The sequence below is a fragment of the Sitophilus oryzae genome, unplaced genomic scaffold (genome assembly GCF_002938485.1).
Source record: "Sitophilus oryzae breed Bouriz unplaced genomic scaffold, Soryzae_2.0 scaffold_682_pilon_pilon, whole genome shotgun sequence".
Lineage (NCBI taxonomy): Eukaryota > Metazoa > Arthropoda > Insecta > Coleoptera > Curculionidae > Sitophilus > Sitophilus oryzae.
Window position 1 is genome coordinate 5,967,471 of NW_022147287.1, and position 26,157 is coordinate 5,993,627.

At 35.2% G+C, this 26,157-nt stretch overlaps 3 protein-coding genes across 4 annotated transcripts; 2 read left to right on the forward strand and 1 right to left on the reverse strand.

The window, feature by feature from the left end:
* Positions 1-148: 148 nt before the first annotated feature.
* On the reverse strand, positions 149-1,401 carry LOC115887903 (vegetative cell wall protein gp1-like). The gene is made up of 2 exons (XM_030907432.1): positions 1,304-1,401; positions 149-741 (listed from the first exon to the last, which is right to left on the reverse strand). Exons 1-2 carry the CDS (start codon positions 1,349-1,351, stop codon positions 187-189), a joined length of 603 nt encoding a protein of 200 aa, XP_030763292.1. The 5' UTR covers positions 1,352-1,401; the 3' UTR covers positions 149-186.
* Positions 1,402-7,668: 6,267 nt separating this feature from the next.
* On the forward strand, positions 7,669-10,228 carry LOC115887902 (vegetative cell wall protein gp1-like). Its single transcript, XM_030907431.1, has 2 exons — positions 7,669-7,800; positions 9,605-10,228. Exons 1-2 carry the CDS (start codon positions 7,747-7,749, stop codon positions 10,169-10,171), a joined length of 621 nt encoding a protein of 206 aa, XP_030763291.1. The 5' UTR covers positions 7,669-7,746; the 3' UTR covers positions 10,172-10,228.
* A 3,361-nt stretch (positions 10,229-13,589) lies between these two features.
* On the forward strand, positions 13,590-22,155 carry LOC115887901 (serine protease 27). 2 transcript variants are annotated; one of them, XM_030907429.1, is made up of 7 exons: positions 13,590-13,890; positions 14,438-14,654; positions 16,834-17,027; positions 19,972-20,108; positions 21,135-21,381; positions 21,529-21,672; positions 21,951-22,155. In XM_030907429.1, exons 1-7 carry the CDS (start codon positions 13,743-13,745, stop codon positions 22,076-22,078), a joined length of 1,215 nt encoding a protein of 404 aa, XP_030763289.1. In that variant the 5' UTR covers positions 13,590-13,742; the 3' UTR covers positions 22,079-22,155. The 2 variants fall into 2 exon arrangements, with proteins under 2 accessions (XP_030763289.1, XP_030763290.1); XM_030907430.1 differs by having other exon boundaries at positions 20,017-20,108.
* Positions 22,156-26,157: the final 4,002 nt, after the last annotated feature.

Sequence of the window (26,157 nt, forward strand, 5' to 3'; positions counted from 1 at the left end):
AGTTTAGGGTTGTTTCTCTTTAGTTTACTGTTAATTTTATTATTCAATCCGATGAATAGGTTCAATATTTGAACTTGTTATATAGGTTCAATATTTGAACACGACTGTTAGGTAATCAAAAAGAAAACACAGTTTTTTTCAATAAAAAATACGTAAATTCTTTATTGAATCAAAAAATCAACCCTCTTAGTAGCATGGCACTACGGTAGGCTTGATGGAGTACTTCTGGCAGGTGCAGTATTTTCCCAATGGAATGCTTGGGGGCAGAGCCAACGGAATAGCGACATCAGGCTGATCGTGGATCTTGGCCGGTGGGGTTGGCGGGCAAGGCACCGAGCTTGGAGCTGGAATAACTGGAGCTGGGAGAGATGGGAAGCTGACCGCTGCAGTTGGCAGAGACAGAGTTGGAGCACCGGTTAATGAAATAGCTGGAGCGGCGGGTCCGGGGATAGCGATTGGTGCACCTGGAAGTGCCACAGCGGGAGCGGGAAGGGGTGCTGGTACAACTGGAGCTGGAGCAGGTGCTGGTAGAACTGCAACAGGCGCTGGGGCTGGTACTACTTCAATAGGAGCGGGTGCTGGAGCTGGTGCAGGCCATGGCAGAGCTACTGGAACAGGTGCAGGTGCTGGGTATGCTACTGGACCAGGAAGTGGGTACGGTTCAGGTGCAGGGGGTCCTGGAAGGTAGACGCATGGTGGTAGAGCCGGTGGTGGAGGTGGCAAGAAGCAAGCAGCATTGACCTGGAAAAGAAAGTAACGTCATTAAAGCACATTAAATTCGTTTTACCCTTTTTATTTCGTAATTATGTCTAATGATTTGTTAATCCCAGAATTTAACATTAAGAACTTCTCTAACTTGTATTAAGAATATCTATGCTAATTGAAATCAGTAATTTATTTCTGTAATTTCGAGGTTTTGAATGAAACTTAGTGTAAATAATTAATGTATTATTTAATTTATGTAATCTAAACTTGACCTTCATGTAAAAAATCTCATTAAACAATTATTATTATTGTTGTTATAGTTTTAATAAGTCTCAAGTTCAAAGGTTCAGTAAACTCTAGATTTATTTAAATAATCAATTATATGATACTGATATAGGTCAGTAAATTATGACATTGTATTTCTATTAAGTTATACAAGACATAATTATTTGAGAAAAACTATATTTTATTAGCAATTTACTGTTTTTGAACACCACACCGTATCTCTAAATATATTTTTTATATTTATGTTAATATAATATAATTAATTAAAATTTAATAATTAAGTTATATTTTGTACTTGAATAAAATAACTTACTTGGTAGCCAACAATGGCGAATACGACAAAAACAAACTTGAAAGCCATGTCGAAGTACTTGTTTGATGTGAATTAGTCAATCAAACTATGCTTTTGTACCGCCATGGGGCTTCTTTTATATTTGTCCACTAGGAAAGATATAAAAAGGAAGTAATAATACGTGATAAATTTTGTTTAAGTTACAGTTGTAGATACATAGGAAGTTTAGAGTTTTTTTCGATTCTTGTTAATTTTCGTTGTTTTGAATTATTAGAAATGTTCGCTAGTTGTAGTTTGGTACCAGTTGAAGTTAGGTACTTTGAATGGTAGTATGAATAAACCGTTAAAAAATATTTTTTTTATATTTTGTTTTTTTCAGTCCAAATAATAAGTTCAACACATGAAGGGACCTTTTTTCCTTCAATAATTTTGGATAATATGTCGTATTGGCCTATATTTTGTTTATATCTTAATTCTTAAGTACTGTGCAAAGTACTAACTTGTGAAAGGTTATGTTTTTTTTGTAAGTCATTTTTACATATGTCTTTAATAAAGAGATTTTGCTGATTTGAAACATAAAAATATAAACAAAGCAAAAATTTACAACTTTGAGAAACACCTCACTGTAGTATTGAGTAATAAAAAGGATTGGAAGAAAGAAACGCTTACTCAGCATATAAAAGACCATACCATCACGTGGTATACTGATGCTTCCAAAACCAAAGCAGGGACAGGGACAGGAGTATTTGGGCCGAAAACTAAATACTCCGAACCAATGGGCACCTACCCCAGTATCCTCCAGGCAGAAATTTACGCTATCGAAAGATGCGTACAATTTATCTTAGATAGGACTTCCCCTAGGAGATGCAAGACCTTGTCGTTGGTGGGGAAGCTCCTGGTCAGGTGCTGGGGGGAATCCCCTCTAGCACTTGGCTTGGTCTAAGAAGCATCTCACTCATCGTCTTGTCCCTGAGTGTAGTGTCGTGGCCAGGGACTTGCACCAAGACATATAACGATACCGGGCGGGGCTACGGACAGCCTCAACCTTGGGGCACCGGGGGGCACCCCATTGTATTTTACCCCTTACTTCTACATGCGAGGCTCTGTAGAAGTGGACCGACTGTCCCTAGCGACTCATAGGAACACTATGAGATCTGGTAATAATAGTAATAAAAAGATCACCTGTGAAGCTGTGGGGAAACCCCCTAGCGACACTGGGAACAGTAACAATGAAAGTTCCAAGGGGCCAAACATAAAGAGAACTACAGGAGAGGTGGCTGACACTTGCGTGAGACCATCCTCCGCAAGTGGCATACAAGCTACCACCTCCTCCAAGGGTCGGGAGCGTACCTCCTACCTCTAAACCCAACAGGCGACACAAGCTACCGTTTCGTCTACCCGGCCTGGGTCGTAGCTCCTCGACTGTGAGGGACACGGGTCTCCGTAGGAAGTCCTGGGACTGTATGATGAGTTATAACTCAAGAAAGGGGGACACAATAGATCTCTAAGGTCGCAGAGATTAACCCCCTCCCACTTATTCTAAATTCTAATCCTAGATAGGAACTATCGAAAACAGGAAATTGTCATCCTATCCTATAGTCAAGCAGCACTTAACGCGATCAACTGAGTAACCATCAATTCGAAGTTGGTCAAAGAATGCCTAGAGAAGCTCAACAAATTAGGCATAGAAAATAAAGTCCTCCTACTCTGGGTGCCTGCTCACCAAGGAATAGAAGGCAATGAAAAAGCAAATGATCTAGCTAGGAAAGGAGCGAACACTCCACTAACTGAACCAGAACCGTTCTGTTTTCCAAACGGGAACCAACTGAAAGCGGAACTGAAGAATCTGGAAGACTATCCGTAACTTGGAATGGGTGTCCTCCAACGGTCTAAGACACTCGAAAAAGTTCCTAAGAACTTACGACCGAGAAAAATCAAAGGTTTTCCTTGATTTAAGTAAAAACAATCTTCGGATTGTCACGGGGTTTCTAACAGGACACTGTCTCCTCAACGAACACCTCAGTAGGCTGAAGCTGAGAAACAACGGCGAATGCAGATTTTGTGGGGAAAATGGGGAAACACTAGAACACCTTTTCATTGAGTGCGCCGAGACGACGACCATTCGTGTCATGAACTTTGGTACGTCTGATGTCGAGGATGGAGAGCTGGCCTCTGTGGAGCCGTGTCAGATACTGGCTTTTGTTGAAGCCCTGAGACTGTATGATGAGTTATAACTCGTTATAACTCAAGAAAGGGTAACACACAATAGGTCTATAAGGTCGCGGTGATTAACTCCCCTCCTAAACATTCTACGTTAACTTGTAAATAAATAACTGTGGTTCAGGGGCGGATACAGGAATTTATTTTAGGAGGGGCCAAATAAAAATTAATTTAGAATTAGAATATGATTTTTAGGGCGCTATTTTTAATCGAAAAGGCTAATATTCAACCCAATTCATAAATTTTAGGGGGGGGGCCTGGGCTCCCTGGGCCCCCGTCTGTATCCGCCACTGGCTGTGGTATGTCAAAGTGAACTTTGAAAGCCTGATTTTTTAATTTTGATTTATTGATACAGAAAAAAATCTCTTGCGCTTGGCAATAGTGCGTCGGGCATCTGTACCTCCTAGTATAAAAGACTTGGGAATTTTGATTAAGTGCAAACCTAAAGTATTTGCTAGGATGTATTACAGGAAAATATTTTAACTTCTACAGGGTGTTTCAAAAAACATGTGCCATCTCTTGTGGGGAGATTCCTCACGTAAAAATACGATTTATTTTACATGTTATCAACATAGGTCTGTTTCTGCTTTGTTTCCTAGCTACAGGGTGTTAAAGCCTTAATATTTTTTTTCGGTTTATTATAATTTTCTTCCAAGTACCTACTTTTAGTGATTCGAATGAAATTTTGAGGGTAAAAGTTATTATAAGTGCTACCTATTTTAGTGCTAAAAAAGTGTCGATAACTGCATCAGGGACGTGCATATGGATTAGATATGGATACTGAAATATTTTTCAAAAAAAAAAAAAACATGTGCGCCACTGACTTTTTTCTTTCGATATCAAAATTGTATAGTCCGCTTAATGCCAATTAAAAGTTATTTCTTGGTATTCTGTCGAATTCGGTCTCCTTGATGAGATAAATGCAATTTTTTAATCACAATTAATAAAGTTAAAATAAAATTAAATTAATAAATTATACATTTTATCTAATTTATTATTAAACTAGCGTGTACCAGCGACTTCGTTCGCGTCGAATTAATCATTTGTAATGGTGATGATAAAGCAAAGCAAGAATTTCCATTAACATACAAACTGGATAAAATTTTCTCACATTTATGTCAGCATGAGAAAAAACAATATGACGATATTATTATATAACTTGGTAATATTTGAGGGGTAGTTTCATCTCGTTGGAATTTGACTTTCGAAAAATCCGTTTGCCAACAATAAGCTTTTTACGTCAAGCAGTTTAAGCAGAAACGTGGTTAAGAAATTACCCAACTTTTTGGAACACCCTGTATGATTTTTTAAAAAAACTCAAAATATGTAAAAAACCAAATAAATTATGCTTGTCCAAGCGTTTTCCCGAAAGAGTAACCGTTTTTTAAATAACAAATATTGCAATATTTGAGGGGCGTTTTCACCCTCTTATAATTTGAGATTCGAGAAACTCCTCCTTATCGAACCTCCTTACCCCACAGTCAATCCATTTGCCAAAAATCAGCTTTAAACGTCTAGCAGTTTAAGCAGAATCGTGATTACTCAATAGTCATATTTTATGAAACACCCTGTATAAATTTTTAAAAAATCTTAAAATATGTAAAACAACAAAATAAAATATACGCGTTTAAGAGTTTTTCCGAAAAACTCACCGGTTTTTAAATAAAAAATATTTTAATATTTGAGGGATAGTTTCACCCCCTTAGAATTCGAGTTTCGAAAAATCCCTTCTGATCGAACCTCTACACCTTAAAGTCAATCTGTTTTCCAAAAATCAGCTTTTTATGTCAAGCGCTTTAAGCAGGAAAAAAATGATTAATCAATGACCAGACTTTTCGAAACACCCTGTATAAATTTTTAAAAAATCTTAAAATATGTAAAAAACATAATAAAATATACGTGTTTAAGCGTTTTTTTTCTGAAACTTGACCGTTTTTTAAATAAAAAAATATTGTAATATTTGAGGGGTGGTTTCACCCTCTTGGAACTGGAATTTCGATAAATCCCTTCTTATCGAACCTCTATACTCTAGAATCAACCTGTATGCCAAAAATGAGCCTCTTACGTTGAGTGGTTTGAGCAGGATCGTGGCTAATCAGTATGTCAGTCACTTAAGGATTTTATATATTAGTATAAATTCATTTTTTGGACCATTTTTATAGACAAAGTGTCACAAAATTCCGTGGACATGAACTACTGCGTATTTTTGTCAAAATAACTGCATTGGAGATTTGAGGTGCCTATGTTTTCTTTGTATGGGAAGGGTAAAAACTACCCACACCCCTACTTATATGATTTGGCTTGCTATGGCCTCTCAAAAATATATATCACTCTATATTTATTTTCACTATTTAATGTAATATTTAAATTTACTTATTGTTACAAATAATGTAGACCAATTTGTAATATATGCTCTACACAAAGTTTATTGTTAAATAAATTAATGAACTTGAACTTAATAGTCGAAATATTTTAACGAGTAATATAAACCGATACCTATTTTATTTCGCAGAATTTATTTAGGTTAAGGTAGGTCAAGTTTAATGAACTAAATAAATAGAATTAAACTATAATAAATATATTCAGTCTATGTCTAGCGATTAAATAAATATACCGTATGATCGAATAAAAACGGCGTGAGCGATGGCTATGAAATGAAGATCGCTGTCATTTTGTCATTTTATGTGTAAATTTATATGGGAAATCTCATCGATCGTCATTTCCCAGCCAACTGGACGCCATTTTTTTCGATCATACGGTACCTCGAACATAAAAATTGAAAATTATAAGCAATATTTTTTTTTGTTATTAGAATGAACTTAAGTACAGGGTGAGACTTAAATAAATGCAAATATTTTGTAAGAAAGACCATAAATCGCATATCGTTGATATATTTTTTTGGTTAATTAGTCCTCTAGTCCTCTATTTCTTAATTTGAAAGTTGGCTTGCAATCCTATTCTGGTCTAGAACAAGTATGGATTCCAGTATTTCTAGGACCAGTAGGTCTTTCTAGGACCTTCGTCCAAAGACCTAATACTAAAATCTCAAAAAATAAAGTGCAAATTAAAGGTCTCTCAACAGGACATATAACTGTTAAGTGCTACCTGAACAAGCTTAACCTGTTTCAAGGCAGTCTTTGCTGCAGACTCTGCTGTAAAGATCTTGAAACAGCAGAGCATATGTCACTGCGAGGCTCTGGATTGCAAGCGACATTTTCTATTTGGAAAAGCAAAGCTAGAACCGGAGGAACTACGCTCCCATCCTATCAAGGACCTGCACAAGCTGGTGCAGGACACAGGGATAGGAGACTGGATGTAGACAAAGAAAGAGGTCAAACACAACAGGCCGTAATTAAATTAATATTGAGATAAAAATGCAGACCTGATATTTTCACCTCAGTGCGGAACTCAAAACTCGAATGGCCAGATGCTACGTCTTCTCTGTGTTACTCTATGGATGTGAGAGCTGGACACTGGATTTACAGACCGAAAAGAGAATAGAAGCCTTCGAAATGTATGTGTACAGACGGCTGCTGCGAATCTCATGGGTGCAAAGGATCACCAACGATGAAGTACTCCAGCGCATGGAGAAACAAAAAGAGATACTGAACAGCATCAAGGAAAGAAAAATGGAATACCTGGGTCATGTGATGAGAGGTGATAGATACGAAATACTGTGCCTCATAATAGAGGGCAAAGTGCAAGGGAAAAGATCAGTAGGAAACCGCCAGAACTCATGGCTAAAATATTTAAGGAGATGGTTTGAACGCTCCTCTCCGGGCTGCAGTTTCCAGAGCCACAATTGCCATTTGGATCGCCAACCTTCGGCAGGACAGGGCGTGATAAGAAGAAGATATTTTGAAAAGTAATTCAGTAAAATAATAGACCCTATAGTGAGACTTATATAATTCTTCATACAGGAAACAGAAATACTATGTTTATGTCTGACCAAACTCCAATGTAACATTCCAAACCTTATTTTAATTGAGTCACATTAAAAATATTTTCATAATTACATAACAACTGTTAAAGAAAATACATATACCCACACAGAAATGAAAATATAATACGGTGACGTTGTCATCCACTTCCTGGAAGAAAAATATCACGTATCTCTTAGTACTTCCCAATAACACTGTTGATAATCGATTCTGTATAAAAATGGACATCTCCATCGATCACAATCATATTCGACCAAAAGTCATATCGATAAAAACATATACAACTAAAAAAAGTCCAAAAAAATGGCTTTCAGATTCATGGTTGCAGTTTTCAGTGTAGTGGCCGTTGCCAACCAAGTAAGTTGATCTTGTTTTTTGATGTTCTCAATTCTATAATACCTATAGATTGTCCAAAAATATGTTTTTTAAAAAGTTTATTTCTTATAATGATATATTTTCAAACTTTGCAAACACACAGAACTTAATTAGGCATTTCGTTTTTGTTTGTTTCATCATCATAAATTAATTATTGTGATTTTAACATTATATAGTTCTTCTCACGCTCCTCGTTTTCGAATTTTGACATTTGACATAGTATATGGTAACGCTTTAGTTTAAAGAAAAAATACCTAGACAGTGAATAAAAATGTGATCTGTGGTAGCCGCTGTTTTTTGATAAGTATTAGAAGTGCATTTATCTTTTCATTCAATTAAAATAAAATATTTTTTTTGATCTAGATTTCTAATGTACATAAATTATTGATCATTTTCTCCGGGTATTTCTGTGTGTACAGGGCGGTCCGAACTGTATTCCGGAATGTATAGGTTCGCATAAATATCTATGTCCTAAAATGCTTAGTTTCGGAGATACAGGATGTGGAAGTTTCATTTTTATATGGATTTTTATCTAGGTGGTTTGGAGGGTAATAACTTTTCGTCTGTACCTGTATAAAACTACTGAGTGAAGAAATATATATATCCGTAATTTTTTTACGTGAAAAATGTCTCTTGATAAAAATCGCTAAGAAACCTGTCAAATTTCTGATTTCAGTCTAATAACTATTTAGTCAACATGTTTAATTTATGTCAATGATGACAGGTATTAATAATTTAGATTCTAAATATCTTGACAACCATTTACTCGTAGCGATTTTTACCAAAATACCTTTTTTACGTAAGAAACGTAGTAAATGTATGGTCTTTACTCAGTAGTTTTATACAGGTACGGACGAAAAGTTATTACTCTTCAAATCAGTTAAAAATATGTAGGTGGCGCCGCAGACAAGTAGGCGTCATATTGACATCAAAATCAAATTTATCATGCCAAAAAACTCCCACATACCAGTTTTCATCCAAATTTTGACGTTACTTCAGATATTATTTGGAAAAAATCGAAATAAAAATGAAAGTTCTACGCCCTGTATCTCCGAAACTAAACCTTTTAGGACATACATTTACACGACCATTTTATCTGCAGAATATGCTACCGAAGTTCCCGGAACAAAGTTCCGACCACCCTGTATAGTAAATTAAAATATAGTTAATTCATGTTAGGGACTACAAAGGTAGGATTATAACATTCAAAATAATGCCTAATATGTTTATATCGCTTTGTAATTAACTAATTTTGTTCAGAATTGTTTTAATCAACTTAACTAAATCGAGAAATCTGCTAAGCTATAATAATAATTCTACCTTTATGCTGCCTACATTCGATTTATTAAATTTTAATTGTTTAATTTCATTTCAAATTTAAGTTGTAAGCAATTTCATTTTCAATTAACCGACTGACATTTGATTGTTTTATTCTCGAAAGCTTTTAAATATTCATTATTAAAAACAGAGAGACTAGGATCGACATCAATAAAATTAAATAAAAAAAGTAAAAAATTAAATGCCGAAAATTATTTACGTATGTTCATTGACGAGTTGAAGTTAGACTTGTTGAAGTTATTCTTACATTTTAACTTGAACTATAACAAACAAAATATAATATATATATATATATATATATATATATATATATATATATATATATATATATATATATATATATATATATATATATATATATTAATAAATATATATATATATATATATATATATATATATATAGAATATAGTAGATAAGTACAATTCTAATTTCGTTTTTCTTTTACAGTGCAACGCTGACTGTATCCCCCTTCCACCTCCGTGCCTACCTTTACCTCCTGCACCCTTACCCCCTGCTCCTCTCCCATCTTGTCCCCCAGCTACAATTTCCCTTCCCGCTCCCATAGTACTACCTGCACCTGCTCCTTTACCCCCCGTCTATGCTCCTGCCCCTGTATACGCACCCGCACCGGTATATGCACCTGCACCTTTACCAGCACCTGCACCAGTATATGCGCCAGCACCTGCAACGACTTACACTGTCCCAATTGCGTCTTCTATTCCTCTCAACCTTCCTGCATTGACTATTCCCGGACCGGAAGCACCTAAACTGTCCCTGAGCGGTGCTCCAAGCTTGTCCCTTCCTACCGCTGCTATCTCTGTACCTGCCGCACCAGCCGTGGCGTTGCCTCCTCTGCCAGGCAAGATCGCTTGCCCACCTGAGCCGAGCCCACAAATTATCGACCATCCCGATGTCGATATTCCTTTGGTGTTGCCAGCCGATATTCCATTGGGTAAATACTGCGCCTGCCAGAAATACCAGATCAAACCATCGGTTGTGCCATGTGGAAAATAAGTCTGAAGAATAGAAGAAGTTTTTTTCTGAATAAATAAAATCATACTTTTTTCTCAATTCATATATGTTTTATTTGTGCCTCCTTAGACTGTGATAATAGTTTTAAAAATACATTATAATTCCCAATCATAAATACCCACTCGTTCATTAGTTGTTATTCTCTCTTTGAACAAAACTTGATTGTACCCAATTATATTCACCATTCCTCTAAATTTTCCTGCATTACCTGATCCTAGATTAGAAGCATTTAAGCTGTTTATAAACGGTCCTCTAAGTGGGTCTCTTTCCTACTGCTTTCTTCTTTTCAAATAAACTGTATCTTTTTATTCATTTCATTGCCTCCTGTATCATCAGCTGTATCTGATAGTTCATTTGATCTCAAAAAGACGACTTGTCTGCCAAATCATTATCAAGAAGACTGATTATGAAGACCTCTGACGTCGATATTTCTTTAGTAATGCTTGAACATCTCTACCAGCACTTGTACTAACCTATAGGGTACAAGTTGTATCCACCATTCCTTTCAACCTTCCTATATTGACTGTTCCCGGATCTGAAGCACATAACCTGTCTCTGAGCGGTGTTCAAAGATTGTTCCTTGCTACTGCTGCTATCTCTGTACCTGCCGCACCAGCCGTCGCGTTGCCTCCTCTGCCAGGCAAGATCGCTTGCCCACCTGAGCCGAGCCCACAAATTATCGACCATCCCGATGTCGATATTCCTTTGGTGTTGCCAGCTGATATTCCATTGGGTAAATACTGCGCCTGCCAGAAATACCAGATCAAACCATCGGTTGTGCCATGTGGAAAATAAGTCTGAAGAATAGAAGAAGTTTTTTTTCTGAATAAATAAAATCATACTTTTTTCTCAATTCATATATGTTTTATTTGTGCCTCCTTAGACTGTGATAATAGTTTTAAAAATACATTATAATTCCCAATCATAAATACCCACTCGTTCATTAGTTGTTATCCTCTCTTTGAACAAAACTAGATTGTACCCAATTATATTCACCATTCCTCTAAATTTTCCTGCATTACCTGATCCTAGATTAGAAGCATTTAAGTTGTCTATAAACGGTCCTCTAGGTGTGTCTCTTTCCTACTGCTTTCTTCTTTTCAAATAAACTGTATCTTTTTATTCATTTCACTGCCTCCTGTATCATCAGCTGTGTCTGATAGTTCATTTGATCTCAAAAAGACGACTTGTCTACCAAATCATTATCAAGAAGACTGATTATGAAGACCTCTGACGTCGATATTTCTTTAGTAATGCTTGAACATCTCTACCAGCACTTGTACTAACCTATAGGGTACAAGTTGTATCCACCATTCCTTTCAACCTTCTTATATTGATTGTTCCCTGACCTGAAGCACCTAACCTGTCTCTGAGCGGTGTTCAAAGCTTGCCCCTTGCTGCTGCTGCTATCTCTGTACCTGCCGCATCAGCCGTGGCGTTGCCTCCTCTGCCAGGCAAGATCGCTTGCCCACCTGAGCCGAGCCCACAAATTATCGACCATCCCGATGTCGATGTTCCTTTGGTGTTGCCAGCTGATATTCCATTTGGTAAATACTGCGCCTGCCAGAAATACCAGATCAAACCATCGGTTGTGCCATGTGGAAAATAAGTCTGAAGAATAGAAGAAGTTTTTTTGTGAATAAATAAAGTCATACTTTTTCTCAATTCATATATGTTTTATTTGTGCCTCCTAGACTGTGATAATAATTTTAAAGATACGTTTAAATATGTAGATTTATCATAATAACTTGGATACGAGCTTTCTTCATAGTTTCATCCTCTTTTTAAACAAAACTGTATTGTCACAACTGGGTATTCAACAAGTTTTCCTGTCTTCAAATAAAGAGTATCTTTATTATCTTTATTCATTTCATTTCCTCCTGTATCATTAGTTGTGTCCTGCTATGTCTGATGCACCCAAAGGATGCACCATTTCGGTTTCGGCAGCCGATTTAACTTGTATTCAAACAATCCTGCTATATATACTCTTGCCATCTATGAGTGAATTTTAGAACATTTTAAAAATTCCTGCAGTGTCTGTAGCGTTAACTCTTGATGTTTAACGACAGATGGGATAATATATATTTTTTTGAATATTTTTAAATAAAATACAAAATATTACAACAATTTTCTTGTTATTTATAAACTTACTCATTAAAAATACAAATATTTAAGTAATATTTATAAATTATATTAGGTCATGTTTTATATATCTTCGTATGGTTTATAAATGATTACATAAATATTTTATGTTAAATATAAAATTGTTTAACGTATAATTTTAAACTATATATTAACAACATTTTTCGGTATAATATCTCAGACAATTAGATACTACAGGGTGATGTAGAATGTAAAATTTATGGGAGGTGGGTAAGTAACTGCGATCTTACAGATCTGTTATGTCCCCCTTTCTTGAGTTATAACTCATTTTATTGGCTTAGACCATAGGCTTACTTAATTACTGCCATTACTCGCTGACGAGTATTTGGCACGCATCAGAAGTTGGTTACGCAAGGCGTTTGCTTTCATGAACTTTTCTGTGAAGAAAAGATTGGTTTCTTCGAAGCGTGTTGTTGGCGATCTGTTCCAACAAAGCCTGTATATGCGGTTAATTTTCGTTAAACCAGTCTGGTTGTTTTATTTGTGGCATTTTTCCAGTACTGCTTCGCTGGTACTATAAATCGCATCCCTCAATTGTGTCCAGCCTTCTTCAGCGTCCGAAATTGACGTTACCGGTGGAAGTGATTCTTTGATATCTTTCCAGAGGGGCGTAGGCGGTGTCGTTGTTCTTTAGACTGGTCATGTTATTTTGCTTTTTTACAGTTTTGATGTTTGGGTTTTAACTGGATTTTCCTTTTTGAAATTAATTCGGTGGTCGGTACCATTCGGCATCTATTCTGGATTTTGTGAGTCTGACATCTTTTAGAGGCGTCCTTCGAACGATTACGTGGTCCAATTGATGCCTGGTCTGGGATGTTTCCAGGTTCCTTTAAAATTGTCTTACGGCATGAACCATGTTTTAAGCAAACCGACAGTTTTGTTGTAAAACTCAATGATCCAGTCAGTTCTCTAGAAGGTCAGGTAAGACTGCCAGGTAAAACGTTACGTCTAGACGGAGCTTTAAAACAAATTTTTCTATATACTGTTATAGTTTTTGCTAGAAAAAAATGGAATAACAAGCTTATTACATTATTGTTATTGTTACTAATAAATAATAATGATACATATAATGATACGTATTGCAAAATTATAAATTTAGCAACAAATTCTTTGAAACCGCAAATATGTGCTAGTACCATCATTTTATTGGTACAAAATGGGAACAGCCAACCAAACGCTATTGTACCATCATCGGTACCATTGACCCCAACCAGTACCGCGGTAGTACAGTTACAAAATGTGAACCGTTAATTCCTCGACTTTATACTAACTTATCACACTAAAATCTTTAACTGACAACACTATCAATGTAATTATTCGACGAAAACATGAAATAGCATGCGTTTTGAGTGTTTGCGCGTGAAAAAAAGTACGAAAATGCCTAAAAAACATGCTTCTAATGTCGAAAATCTTGTTTGTGTTCGGATGTGTGCAGCCCGTGTGGTGTTTGTGGAGTTTTTGGAAGCTAGATGATGTGTGGAAACGGAAAAGCGTATTGCAAGATGTGGAGCTGGGTGGATATTTTAAGGACGTTACAGGTAGGTGCCTGTTTAAAATAGTATTCAGGATAGCCGACTGTATTCCGGAAATTTCGGCAGCATATTCTGCAGTTAAAAATAAGTAAAAAAGTTCGTATAAATATATGTCCTTAAATGATTAGTTTCGGAGATACAGTGTGTAAAAGTTTTAAAATATTATAACAATATCATGTTATTTATAAACTTCCTTATTATAAATATAAATATTTAAGTAATATTTATAAATTATTGCAGGTCATGTTTTATAGATACTATCTTCATATGGCCAATCTCTAGATATTATTTACTAAAATTTATAAAATATTAACGCTTATTAATAATATTAAAGAAAGATTAAAAAAGGATACTCGAATTTTAAACTACATAAACTAGCAGTAAGCGCCATTAAAATATAAAGAAGAGCACGGGCCAAGTAAATAACGCCTAGGGCTTGACCTCGCCAAAATTGTCATCGGTTGTCATTCCCCTGCCGTCTTCGACGCCGTTTTTTTTTCGATCGTCTGGTACAAGCCGCCGATGTCAGATTTTTAATCTTGTTCCTTTTTAGGTAGAGTTTTTGTCACGATGTTCGGCTATCCATCCAGATGTCAAAGGAAGGGGTTTTCCCACGCTTGTACACTCTCAGTGGCTTGCTGGTGGGTAGGGGGGTCCAGCCAATCTGGATGCGGTGCCAGTCCTTGGATAGTAGCCTGCTGTGTCAAACATATCAAGAAAAAGGATGAGGAGGAGTTGTACGATATGGATTATTCTGAAAATGAAATCCAGTAAGTTATGTAAAGCTTCGTCTAAAGGCTCCCACAGACGCTCAGGCCGGTTGACCAGAAACCGTGCTTGGATTTGGCCTGTGCAAACTTCGATTCCCAAACCTATACAGGGTGCTACAAAATTGAGAGAGTTTTTTGGAAAAAACGGATTTTTTTGAAAAACAATTTTATTTTCTTCTGTTGTTACTTTTTAGAAAATCAAAAAACTAATTTCACATTCTCATAGCCACTTGATTAGGGCTATCTCATAGTATTTTTAGATTTTCGAATTAGCTGATAATTTGTGAGATACAGAGGTCAACTTATTTTTTTTTAAATACGGACCTGCATTTTTTATTTCGGGTTTTGAAAGAACTTGGTCTTTTGAGAACAATAACACTTGATACTATTTTTTTTTGTTTTGGGTACCTTAACAATAACAAAATAATACTAATTAATTATTATTTAAAATAATTAAAACAATATTGTTCAGCGCTAATTAACATTGAATAAAAAAAACCAATCGAATTGAAAGATTCAAATAAATAATATACAGGTCAACCTTTTTTAATATGAATTTTAAATCTCAGTGTACAATCTAATAATATGCATAATATTAATCGTAGTTATTATAAATAAATCAACTTCTACAAACTAGTTTCTAATGCTCTACATGTTCGAAAGTGTTACCACCCTCCATAATGCACAAATTTATTTTTTGTTCAATCTTTGTTATAGCTCTTTGAACAGATCTTCTTCTTATACTTCCGAATGCATTTTGTACTCTTTATTGTAAATGTTGAAATGTACATACGTACTTTTACACGTCTAAGTAATGCTCCCCCCCTCCTCCAATTTATTGGCATTAACCAAGGATACTATAGAGATAAGGATAGTTCGATTCCTATCTTCCTGCACTGTCAGTTTTTTTACGTCATCTACTGACCGAGTTGAAGTTGGCGCTAAAGATTTTAGACAGTGACAGTTATTTTTGCATTTGACGGACGAGCGCACAGTGCGTTGGAAGATAAATTTAGCGGGACAAAAGCGTTTGGTTAGAAATAAGCCAAAAAATGTGTACTGATAAGAATAAATAGTAGACATTCCAATTGATAAAAAATGCATGAATATTCTTTGTATTTCGATACATTTTTATCAACCAAATTTGGTCGTTTTCTGCTCAGCAAGGCAGAGATCATACGAAAACAAAATATTTACAAATGCTTATACATTTTATTAGAAAGCCAAATTATGTTGAAGATTGCCAAAGGTATGTACTTTTCTACTGTATGTATATTATTTGTTAAAATCCTTCGTGCCTTTGTTCTGCAGATATCAAACTTACACTTTTTTTTCAAATATCGATATATTGAATGATGTAGATCTTTTGAGTTACCAATAGTTACCAACACAGGTAGTCGCAGTCACAGGGAGTTCAAGCTTAACAGGTGAATGCCCAAAAAGATTCATTTCAATCGGATAGTATAAAAACAAAACAACTCCATCAAAAGGCACTGAGTTTAAAAAATTGTCTTAGATACTTAATATATGAATTTACAATTACCGAGTGTTAAAATTAAAATTAAAATATCTATCTTATTTATTATTTTCAAAATAAAATATATTTTTTTAAAATAAATTATAGAGGGTGTCACAAGATTACAAATTAATTTAAAAATAACTGCTAAAGAGTTTTTTGATATCATAATTTTATGTATTTGGCAATAGTTTACAATACGGTTTTTGTGTATCATGTACGAATAATATCATAGTTTTATTATCTTGTATTTATTTATTAATAAATTAAGTTGTTAATAAATAAATAAATTTAACCATATAGTTGCTATATATTAGACCATTTGCTACGTTCTTAGATTTTAAGTCCCAAACATTGCTCTTGAGATTTTGTCCCGCTAGAATAACCATCCGCCGCACTGTGGAGCGCTGGTCATTTGACAGGTCATTTGACAGCGGCGATTTGACGCGATCGAACAGTCCTTTAGAGTATATACAGTCCTTGGGCATTAACTACATAAAAGCAGCCATGGTTACGGAAATTGGAAAATAAAGATAAAACTAAAGATAAAGTAAATATAAAGATAAAACCTAAAATTAAAACTAGTTTTAATCATTTGCTGATAATGCTAACATAAAACAACGTTTAAACCTGGTTTAAACTATCAAATTTTTATTTATTTAGGATTAAAGACAAATCAGTTATGGCACCTATGGAAAGAAGAAACGGGTTGTTCGATATAGAAGATGATAATTGTGGCATATCGAATGACAGGATAATGCAGAAGAGAATCGTTGGTGGAAAAGAAGCCAGATTTGGTCAATTTCCATGGCAAGCTTACATTAAAGTATCCAATTACCAATGTGGAGGTGTTATAGGTAATTATTATAGATTAAAAATCATACCTTCTATACAGGGTGGGCCACTGAAAACTTACAATGACTATGATTAAACCAAGAAAGATATCAAAAAAATAAAAAATACCGTTTCTATGATATCGAAGGGGAATACATATGACGTATTTTTTGAACCACCCCGACCTACCCCTTAGGCGGCACCCCTACTCACTTGAAGATCTTAAATGGCAATACCCCACTTGTGGCGCCTTTTTGGAAAGCCCATGAAAAATTCTAAACGACGATCATAACGTTTTTAGGGTGAAATTGAAAAACTACCCCTTACACGAAAAATTAGGCGGACATTAATGAAAAAAGTAATTTTTTCAGCATAAGTTACAATTTGGGACCCAGCTAAATGAGGCAAATGAGGCATTTTTTAAACCACCCCGACCCACCCCTAGGTGCCATCTCCTCACTTCTAATTTCATCAATGCCATTTTTAAATGTAGATAATAAAAAAGGCAACACAAAGATGTTTTTACAGCCTAATTTTGCTATAACGCAAATTCTTCCTTATCGTCTATTTTTTTACTTTCAACAAACAGGAATCTTAAACCGGCATATCTTTGCGTTTTTGCACTGTCTTCGATTGTCAATCGTTTGTAAATTTGGTGGTATTTTAAACGTTTATTTGATTCGCTTATTTGAAAGAAAAATGGTTTATACTGTGGAAGAAAGAATTCAAATAGTTTTTCTTTATGGTGCTGAAGGTATGTGTTATTTGAGAACGACCCGTGCTTTCAATGAGAGTAATCCGGACAAAAACGTAAGTCACGTTTATGTTAGAGATTTGATTTAAAAGTTTCAAGAAACTGGGTCGGTCAAAAATAAAACAAGGACAGGGCCCAGGGTACTGAATGAAGAAATGCAGATGGAAGTTATTGGTCAGGTATCGGTCAATCCAGAAGCATCAACACGCCAGTTGGAATTAATCACAGGTATACCTCGAACATCTGTCAGGAGAGTATTGAAAATGCACAAATTCCATCCCTACAAAATGAAGATTCTGCAGGAACTTGGCGACGACGATCCAGATAGAAGGATTCAGTTCTGTGAACTAATGACGGAGGAAATTCGAAGGGAACCTTCACTTACTAAAAATATTTGTTTTAGTGATGAGTGCTCATTTTTTTAAACGGAATTGTGAATAAGCAGAACTGCATATACTGGAGCGATGAGAATCCGCATATTGTTGTTGAAGGACACACCCAACATCCCAAAAAGCTCAATGTTTGGTGTGGAATACTAGGCGATAAAATTATAGGTCCATTTTTCATCGACGGAAATTTGACTGGTGATGCTTATGTGGAAATGCTGAACAATTTGATAGAGCTAGCCATTGTAAATGAGGTTGAAAATCAAAGAGATTTGGAAGGAAATTTAACTCTTAATGAAGACCTCATACACTTTCAGCAAGATGAAGCCCCTCCGCATTATTCTATTGTCACAAGGCGGTGGTTGGATAGATATTATCCAAGGCAATGGATTGGCAGAAGGGGTCCAATCGAGTGGCCGCCAAGGTCACCTTATCTAACTCCTTTAGACTTTTTCTTGTGGGGTTACACTAAATCCATGGTCTACAAGACAAAACCAGGTTCGTTGCAAGAATTGCGGCAGAGGATAACTGAAGCATGTCGAAATATTCCGAGAGAGACTTTCCAAAAAGTGAGAGAAGAATTTGAAAATCGTTTGTATTTTTGTATGGAACAAAAGGGCTGTCATTTTGAGCAATTGTTAAAATAAATTATCATTTTAAATTTCTTTCAAATTGTCAAACCTACATTTCTTATCACTACTTACCAGTAATTGTTGAAAGAAGACAGAAGTTGAAATCTGTATGACCATCGTTTAGCAATTTCAATTAGCTTTCCAAAGAAGTGGCACAAGTGGGGTATCGCTATCTTGAGATTAGAAGTGAGTGGGTGGTGGCACCTAGGGGTGGTCGGGGAAAAATACCTCATTTGCCTCATTAAACTGGGTCCCAATTTGTAATTTATGCTGAAAGAATCACTTTTTTCATTAATGTCCACCTAATTTTTCGTGTAAGGGGTAGTTTTTCAATTTCATCCTAAAAACTTTATGATCATCGTTTAGCATTTTTCATGGGCTTTCCAAAAAGGCGTCACAAGTGGGGTGTTGCCATTTAAGATTTTCAAGTGAGTAGGGGTGCCGCCTAAGGGGTAGGTCGGGGTGGTTCAAAAAATACGTCATATGTATTCCCCCTCGATATTATAGAAACTGTATTTTTTATTTTTTGATATCTTTTTTGCTTTAAGAATTATAGCCATTGTAAGTTTTCAGTGGCCCACCCTGTATAAGCAATCTTGGGAGAGCCAATATGGTAATGAATTCACATTGGGTCTACCACAAGTCAGATTTTTAGTATAATTCGGCTATTTAACCAAGAACGAATATTGTTAAAAAACAGATTTGATTTCTTTACAATTTCTGTTGCGATAACGTTTGAGTTAATGTTAATTAAAGTTTTACTTAATTCTATTCATCTAGAAAGTATCCGGAAAAAATAAACCAAAATTACAATTATCGATATATATTTTTAGGACTTGAGTTAAAAAAATATAACAAATTATTAATTTTATTTACTTATGCAACCTCCATTTAACTCCAAACACTTAACTAAACGTCCAGGATACACCTGAAACTAGGTCCAAACCATAATGTTCAGTGGTGGTAGTCCAGGCCTGTAAAACTGAGCGAATCAAATCTTGTTTATTTCGTGGAGCTGCTCGTTCCACTTCAATCTTCATTACACAACCTACGTGATGGATTACTGTTGTCTTAGAGTGTTACAGAAAAAAAATACATTAAAATTAGGAAAAATATACAATTCCGGATACTTTCCAGACGGACTATACTATACAAACAAAAGCCTAAAAGTTCCGAACATTTTTAATGTTTATAGTTTCCAGAAAATACGTAGCTACAGCTGCCCATTGTATTTTCACAGCCAAACTGTCCGATATCTTGGTGTATTTAGGCGAGTTGGATACGGAGGATAGTAGAAAAATCGAAGAACCCCAACCAGCTGAACTACACAGGGTAAACTTTACTCAAAATATTACATATTAATAACCGTTTATTAAAGCAAATGTAGAAATTTCACCTCACTAACACTTGTAATTGAAGTACAGGAGGCTCTTGTTTTAAGCGAAAGTTACGTTCCTTAAAGAAAACACCGTGTTAAAAATCTACATTGACATAATTTTTCTATTGTCTCTTTTCCAAATGGTAAAAAATTCGAAAAGACCCCTATCTCAGTTGGCAGTGAAAATATCAACAGGCGGTTTACGCCACTAAACGCCGTGACATCTATGTCCATTTTGCTCTATCTAGTCAGGAAACAGGTTTTCTCTGTTAAAACAGACCAATTTCGATCACCCTGTATAGTATTGAGCCTTTAACTATTTCTGAGCTCGGGGTTGGCAGATAAAGATCGTGCTCCGCATTCCTATGGATAGCTGTGAGGTGGCCTTTCGGGAATAGCAGATATGTGCTTGCGGATTAAGCAAACGGATTCAAAAAGGAAGAGTCAGTATTTTGAAATTTTTAAAGAAATTCTGGCAGTGAGTTCTACTGTTCAGTCCCAATAAATATCTCTCTATCTCTTTTGAAGTTTGAAAGTACGATCAAATTTTGTCGCGCAGCAAGTAAGGAAGGAAGGGCGTAATAGACTATTCTAGAATTGATAAGTTAAGTTCCTTAAAAACTGATCTTAACAGGCAAAACAGGCAGCGCTTAATTTCTTTTATAAAGCTTATATTAAACTTTAAAAAATAAATGAATTTTGTTTTTAAAGATGTTATAATATTTATTATTTATATGCATATGCATGCAGCTGTATACAAAACAATATAATTTGTCTATATAATTTGTTTCATAATAATTTTATTAATTATATATAATATAAACAATAGATGGTTGACTCTATAATACCACAATGTTGTTCATGTTCACCACAATGCACCAATTCCGAATTCGCCCCGTTTTTCATGAACTAAGGGGATACATCTATGTAACATAGTGATATGACATAGATTTATTTCACAGATTTTTTTGTAATTTTAGGTGAAGAAATTACTGATTCATCCCAAGTTTGAATACAAAGCAACCCAACCTGACAGATTCGATTTGGCGCTATTGGAACTAGTGACAGAAGCAGGCTTCAACTTCCACATTTCCTCCATTTGTTTGCCGGATAAGAACATCAAACTGACAGCTAGAGATGCGGTAGTAGCCGGGTGGGGCAAAGTCAACCCGTGGGATAAGGTGATGGGCACAAATATACTCAGAAGTGTTGCAGTTCCTATTTTAGGTAAAATCAATTTTAAATTAGTATGTCTTACCACTTTATTATTTTGTTTTAATTGTAACATGCATATAGACATTCAAAAATTAATTTTTTGAAGAGCAATTTGTTGAAATATTTAATGTAATCTTTTGGTGTGATGTTATTTTACAGATATAAGAGAATGCAGAGCCTGGCATAAGATAAAACAAATAGACGTTGATCTGCATTCAGAAATGATATGTGGAGGTCACAAGGAAGGCAAACGCGATGCCTGTCTTGGCGATTCTGGAGGACCATTGATTGTTTTAGAAAAAGGTACATAATTTATTGAGTTACAATTTAAAAAAAATGGTCAAATTCAACTATAAAGAGTATACAAGGTGTTTCATAAAACATGTGCCATCTCTCGTGGGGAGATTCCTCGCGTAAAAATAAGATTTATTTTTTATATCAACATTCATAGCTACAGGGTGTTAAAGTTTTGATATTTTTTCGATTTATTATAATTTTTAAATCAAGTTCCAGAAATGAAATCTTTAGTGTTTTAATTTTCTTTACTTATTTTCCTTAGATAATTTTCTTTTATATTTCAGGTCGTTGGACTTTGGTAGGAATAACCAGCGCTGGATTTGGTTGCGGTGAAGCACAACAACCTGGAATTTACCACAAGATCCCTACGACTGTGGACTGGATAAAAACCATCATTCATAACCAATTGTGATAAATAATACTCATTATATTTAGTTTCTATAATATTGTAATTATATTTATTATTGTAACGCAATCTTACAAAACTCAATAACCTATTTATTAAAAAAAAAAGATTAATTTAAAGTGTTAAGTGTTTTCGTTTAGTGATTCGGTTTGCACAAACCTACCTACCCTACTTTCATAGTTTTCTTTGTTTTTGAGCTACAGAGCCTTTTTGATGATTTTGCAATTTGAGTCACCCCTGTATCTCTGTTATTGCGAAAGGTATCGAGAAGGTGAAAACTGATTCCCATAAAACTTCTTACGTAGACTACAGTGGCGTAGATACTTTTAAATACTGCAAGAGAAAATATAACTTTAGTTTATATTTTCAAAGATATTTTTTTCTTGACTTCTGTGACTTCGCCACTGTATTCTACGTACTGCAGTTTTTATCTTATTGATACTTTTTGCAATAATAGAGGTGCGGGGTGTGTTCCAAATTGCAAAATTTTCAAAAAGACCCTGTAAATCAGAAACGAAGAGAGCTATGAAAATTTTGTTTACAGCCTCTTCCATTTGATAAAAAAACTGTAACAGGTTCGTGCAAACAGCATTCTTCTATCTTAGTTCAGTCATTGGGGATCAAAAAAGGGGCCTGCTTTGCAGGTTTATAGGTTTTGGGGTCCCTAATTAAAATCGGGGCCCAAAATCGGTATTTTGTGAATATCTCGAAAACTATGCGTTTTTCAAAAATTTGAGGAGAGCAAAATTAAAGAGAATAAAATTTGCAAAATTAAGGAGATAAAAATTTTCGCTAAAGTCAAGCGTTTAGGCACAAAATACCTGGAAATTTTACAATTTTGAGTAAAATATGATATATTATGTATAGTCGATTTTCCGAAATCAAATGTCGATTAGGGTTCACTAAAACTAGTTTTAGTTTAGTTTCTTCAATTTTGTCATAAAACAGTGGCGTATCATATATATCATAGTGATTTCGGAAAATCGACTATACGTAATATATCATATTTTACGCAAAATTGTAAAATTTCCAGGGATGTTGTGCCTAAACGGTTGACTTTAGCGAAATTTCTCATAGAACCTTTTTTATAGGAAATTTTATTCTCTTTAATTTTGCTCTCCTCAAATTTTTGCGAAAAACGCATAGTTTTCGAGATATTCACAAAATACCGATTTTGGGCGCCAAGTCTGGAAATTTGCATTTTATGGATTTTAGTTAGGGACCCCAAAACCTATAAACCTGCAAAGTTGCAAAACTGAACTATCTTCACTCATAGCGAGTTAGGAAATACCGTATGATTTCAACCAACCTGTACAGAATATTAAAATATTTTCTTAAAAAGAATCCCGTTATTTTTGTAAATAAGTCCTCTACTATTTTTAATTGTAATACAATTTGTTATGCCCTTCCATTTCTGGGATACTTGCTGTGCGACAAAATTTGATCGTATTTTCAAACTTCAAAAGAGAGCAGTTCGATATTTATTGCGACTGAACAATAGAACTCACTGCCATTTCTTTAAACATTTCATAATACTGACTCTCTATATCCTCCTTCTTTATTCATTTTTGAATCCGTTTGCTTAATCCGCAAGCACATATCTGCTATTCCCGAAAGGCCATCTCATAACTATCCACTTAGGAATGCAAAGCACGATCTTTATCTGCCAACCCCGAGCTCAGAACTAGTTAAAGGACCAATACTGTACAATGCCAAAAAAATGTACAATCATCTGCCTTTGAATATCAAGTCGCTTTCATTCTTTCCCCCATTTCGCAAACCTCTGAAATCATACTTACTGGAGAGAGGTATCTAGGTAGAGAATATATGAGGTAAACGACTTTTTTGTTGATGTTTAATCCTGAACAATTTTGAATTTTAAAATTTTGATCAGCCCACACACTGGTAAAATAAGGCTAGTTTTTAATATTATATGACTCTCTCTCTCTCTTAAATGATTATATCCATTTACAATTTTCCTATTGTAAAATTTTATTGATATGCCTTTTTATGTGTTCTGCAATGTCCATGTATTAATGTAGTAATTTTAATGACGTAAATTTTTTGGAATTGTATGATATTTGTTTATTATTTGTATATTTTTGTTCATTTGATTATTTTGTAAATGATTTTGTTTGTTTTGTAAATGATTTCGTCGATGAAGCTATTTTGGCCTTTTGTACAATAAAGCGTTATTTATTATTATTATTATGGAGAAACTTCAAAACACTTCACTGAGACAACAAGCATTCGTGCCATAATATTTAAAATAAACTGATATCGGTGTTAGAGATCTAACACCGATATTATTATCTGTGATATTATCTTTCTGTGAAACGGTCTCAGATACTGGCTTTTGTCAAAGCCCTGAAACTGTATTATGACTTATAATTCAAGAAAAGGAGATACGATAGATCTATAATGTCGTGGTGATTAACCTTATACCACAGATTATACAGATTACAAACTTTGTTTGTTCTTTATTGTTTTTCGTGGTTCCAATTTTCGGAATCGGGCACTAGTTAGGTTACTAGTTTGCGCACATAGCACGCCCACTTATGGCCTGTATAATTGTTGACCGGCACAGTTATTAGAGAGATATCGGAAAACCGAATAGCGTCATGCAGTATTAACGCGTACCTTATTATGGTTACGATATGGGCGAGTCAATTTTTAACGCAACACCCGCTAATAACGTTACCGCCTGACGTAATTTGCGGATTAGTTACACCAAGCGCTATTTCTAACGTTTAAAAATTGCTTAAATGGGCATGTGCGGGTATTTGACAACCGGGGCCGACTGGCGAGATCTTTTATTTTAGGTTATGTTTGAATTGTTTTGAATTATTACTTTAGTTTTATTAGGTAATTTGATATTTAAGTAGCTGGGACTAGTTTTAACTAAATAAATATGGTCCAAAATAAGGATTCCACCTCTTCCAATATTAAAGAACCTATAAAGAGGCTTAGGTTTACAGCAGATGACGACTTAGCCCTTCTAAAAGAATTTGTTGCTTGTTGCCCTAAACCCACTGGCAGACGTTGAACAATAAAGCACTGGAAATAAGCATTTTAGCCCTTTAGTTTTAAAATACCTAGTTAACAAAACAATTTCAAAGTTTTAAATTCAAAGTTAGGTAAGTTTAAATAGCGGACGTTATACGCGAACAGAATTCTTTCCGATCCGATAACTATAAATGAAGAGAGTTAATAGCACCTCACGTAAAGGAAATAACACCTGGCCTTATTAACGTCCATGCACGCTATTCGGTTTAGCGATATCTCTCTATTACGCTGTTTATTGTTATTTTACGCGAGTTTATTTTTGCTCACAGGAAATTTTACTCGTTTGCACATCCTTACAAAAAACAATTTTCGTACTTTCTTTTACAAGATTTTTATCTGTATACTTATAGAGGATATCTAATCTGTGCTTATACAATCTACAATGTAGTTTTTTTTCATAAAGCCTCCCAACTAGTCGACATTTACTGTGTTTACCCAGAAAGCCAAGTTAACAGAAAACAAAGGTAAAGAAAACGAGTATATAACTTTACATCGATGTCATCGGTCGAAAACAAGTACTGTCAAATACGAAAGAAAGCAGAAAAATGGCCGTCGAAAGGAAACGATCGACGGGAAGTAATTTCAGTTTATCTTATCCGGTACTTTCTCCATCTAAACGACGCCGCTGACACAGACCTTTCTCGTAGAAAGTGTGTCGCCGGAGAGCATAACCTTAACCTGAGCGCGGGCGATCGCCCCAAAGCCACGGTCATGGCTAGTAATAATAGCCTTGGCTTGCTATTTGAATTATATACGAGTACCGTATCGATTTAGGTATGTATTCAGTTGAATCTATTTGGATAAATGGCTGGATTTCGAATAAATCTGAATAGTATCTCTAGTTGAGTTGAAGATGTAGATGTAGATTGTATGGGAGGGGAAAGTTGATGACCGCGACTTGATCCGTGACGAGATCTGTCCCCCTTTCTTGAGTCATATCTCATCATACAGTCCCAGAGCTTTGGCAGAAGCCAGTATCTGAGAAGGTTTTACTACATATATACAGGGTGGCCCATCGA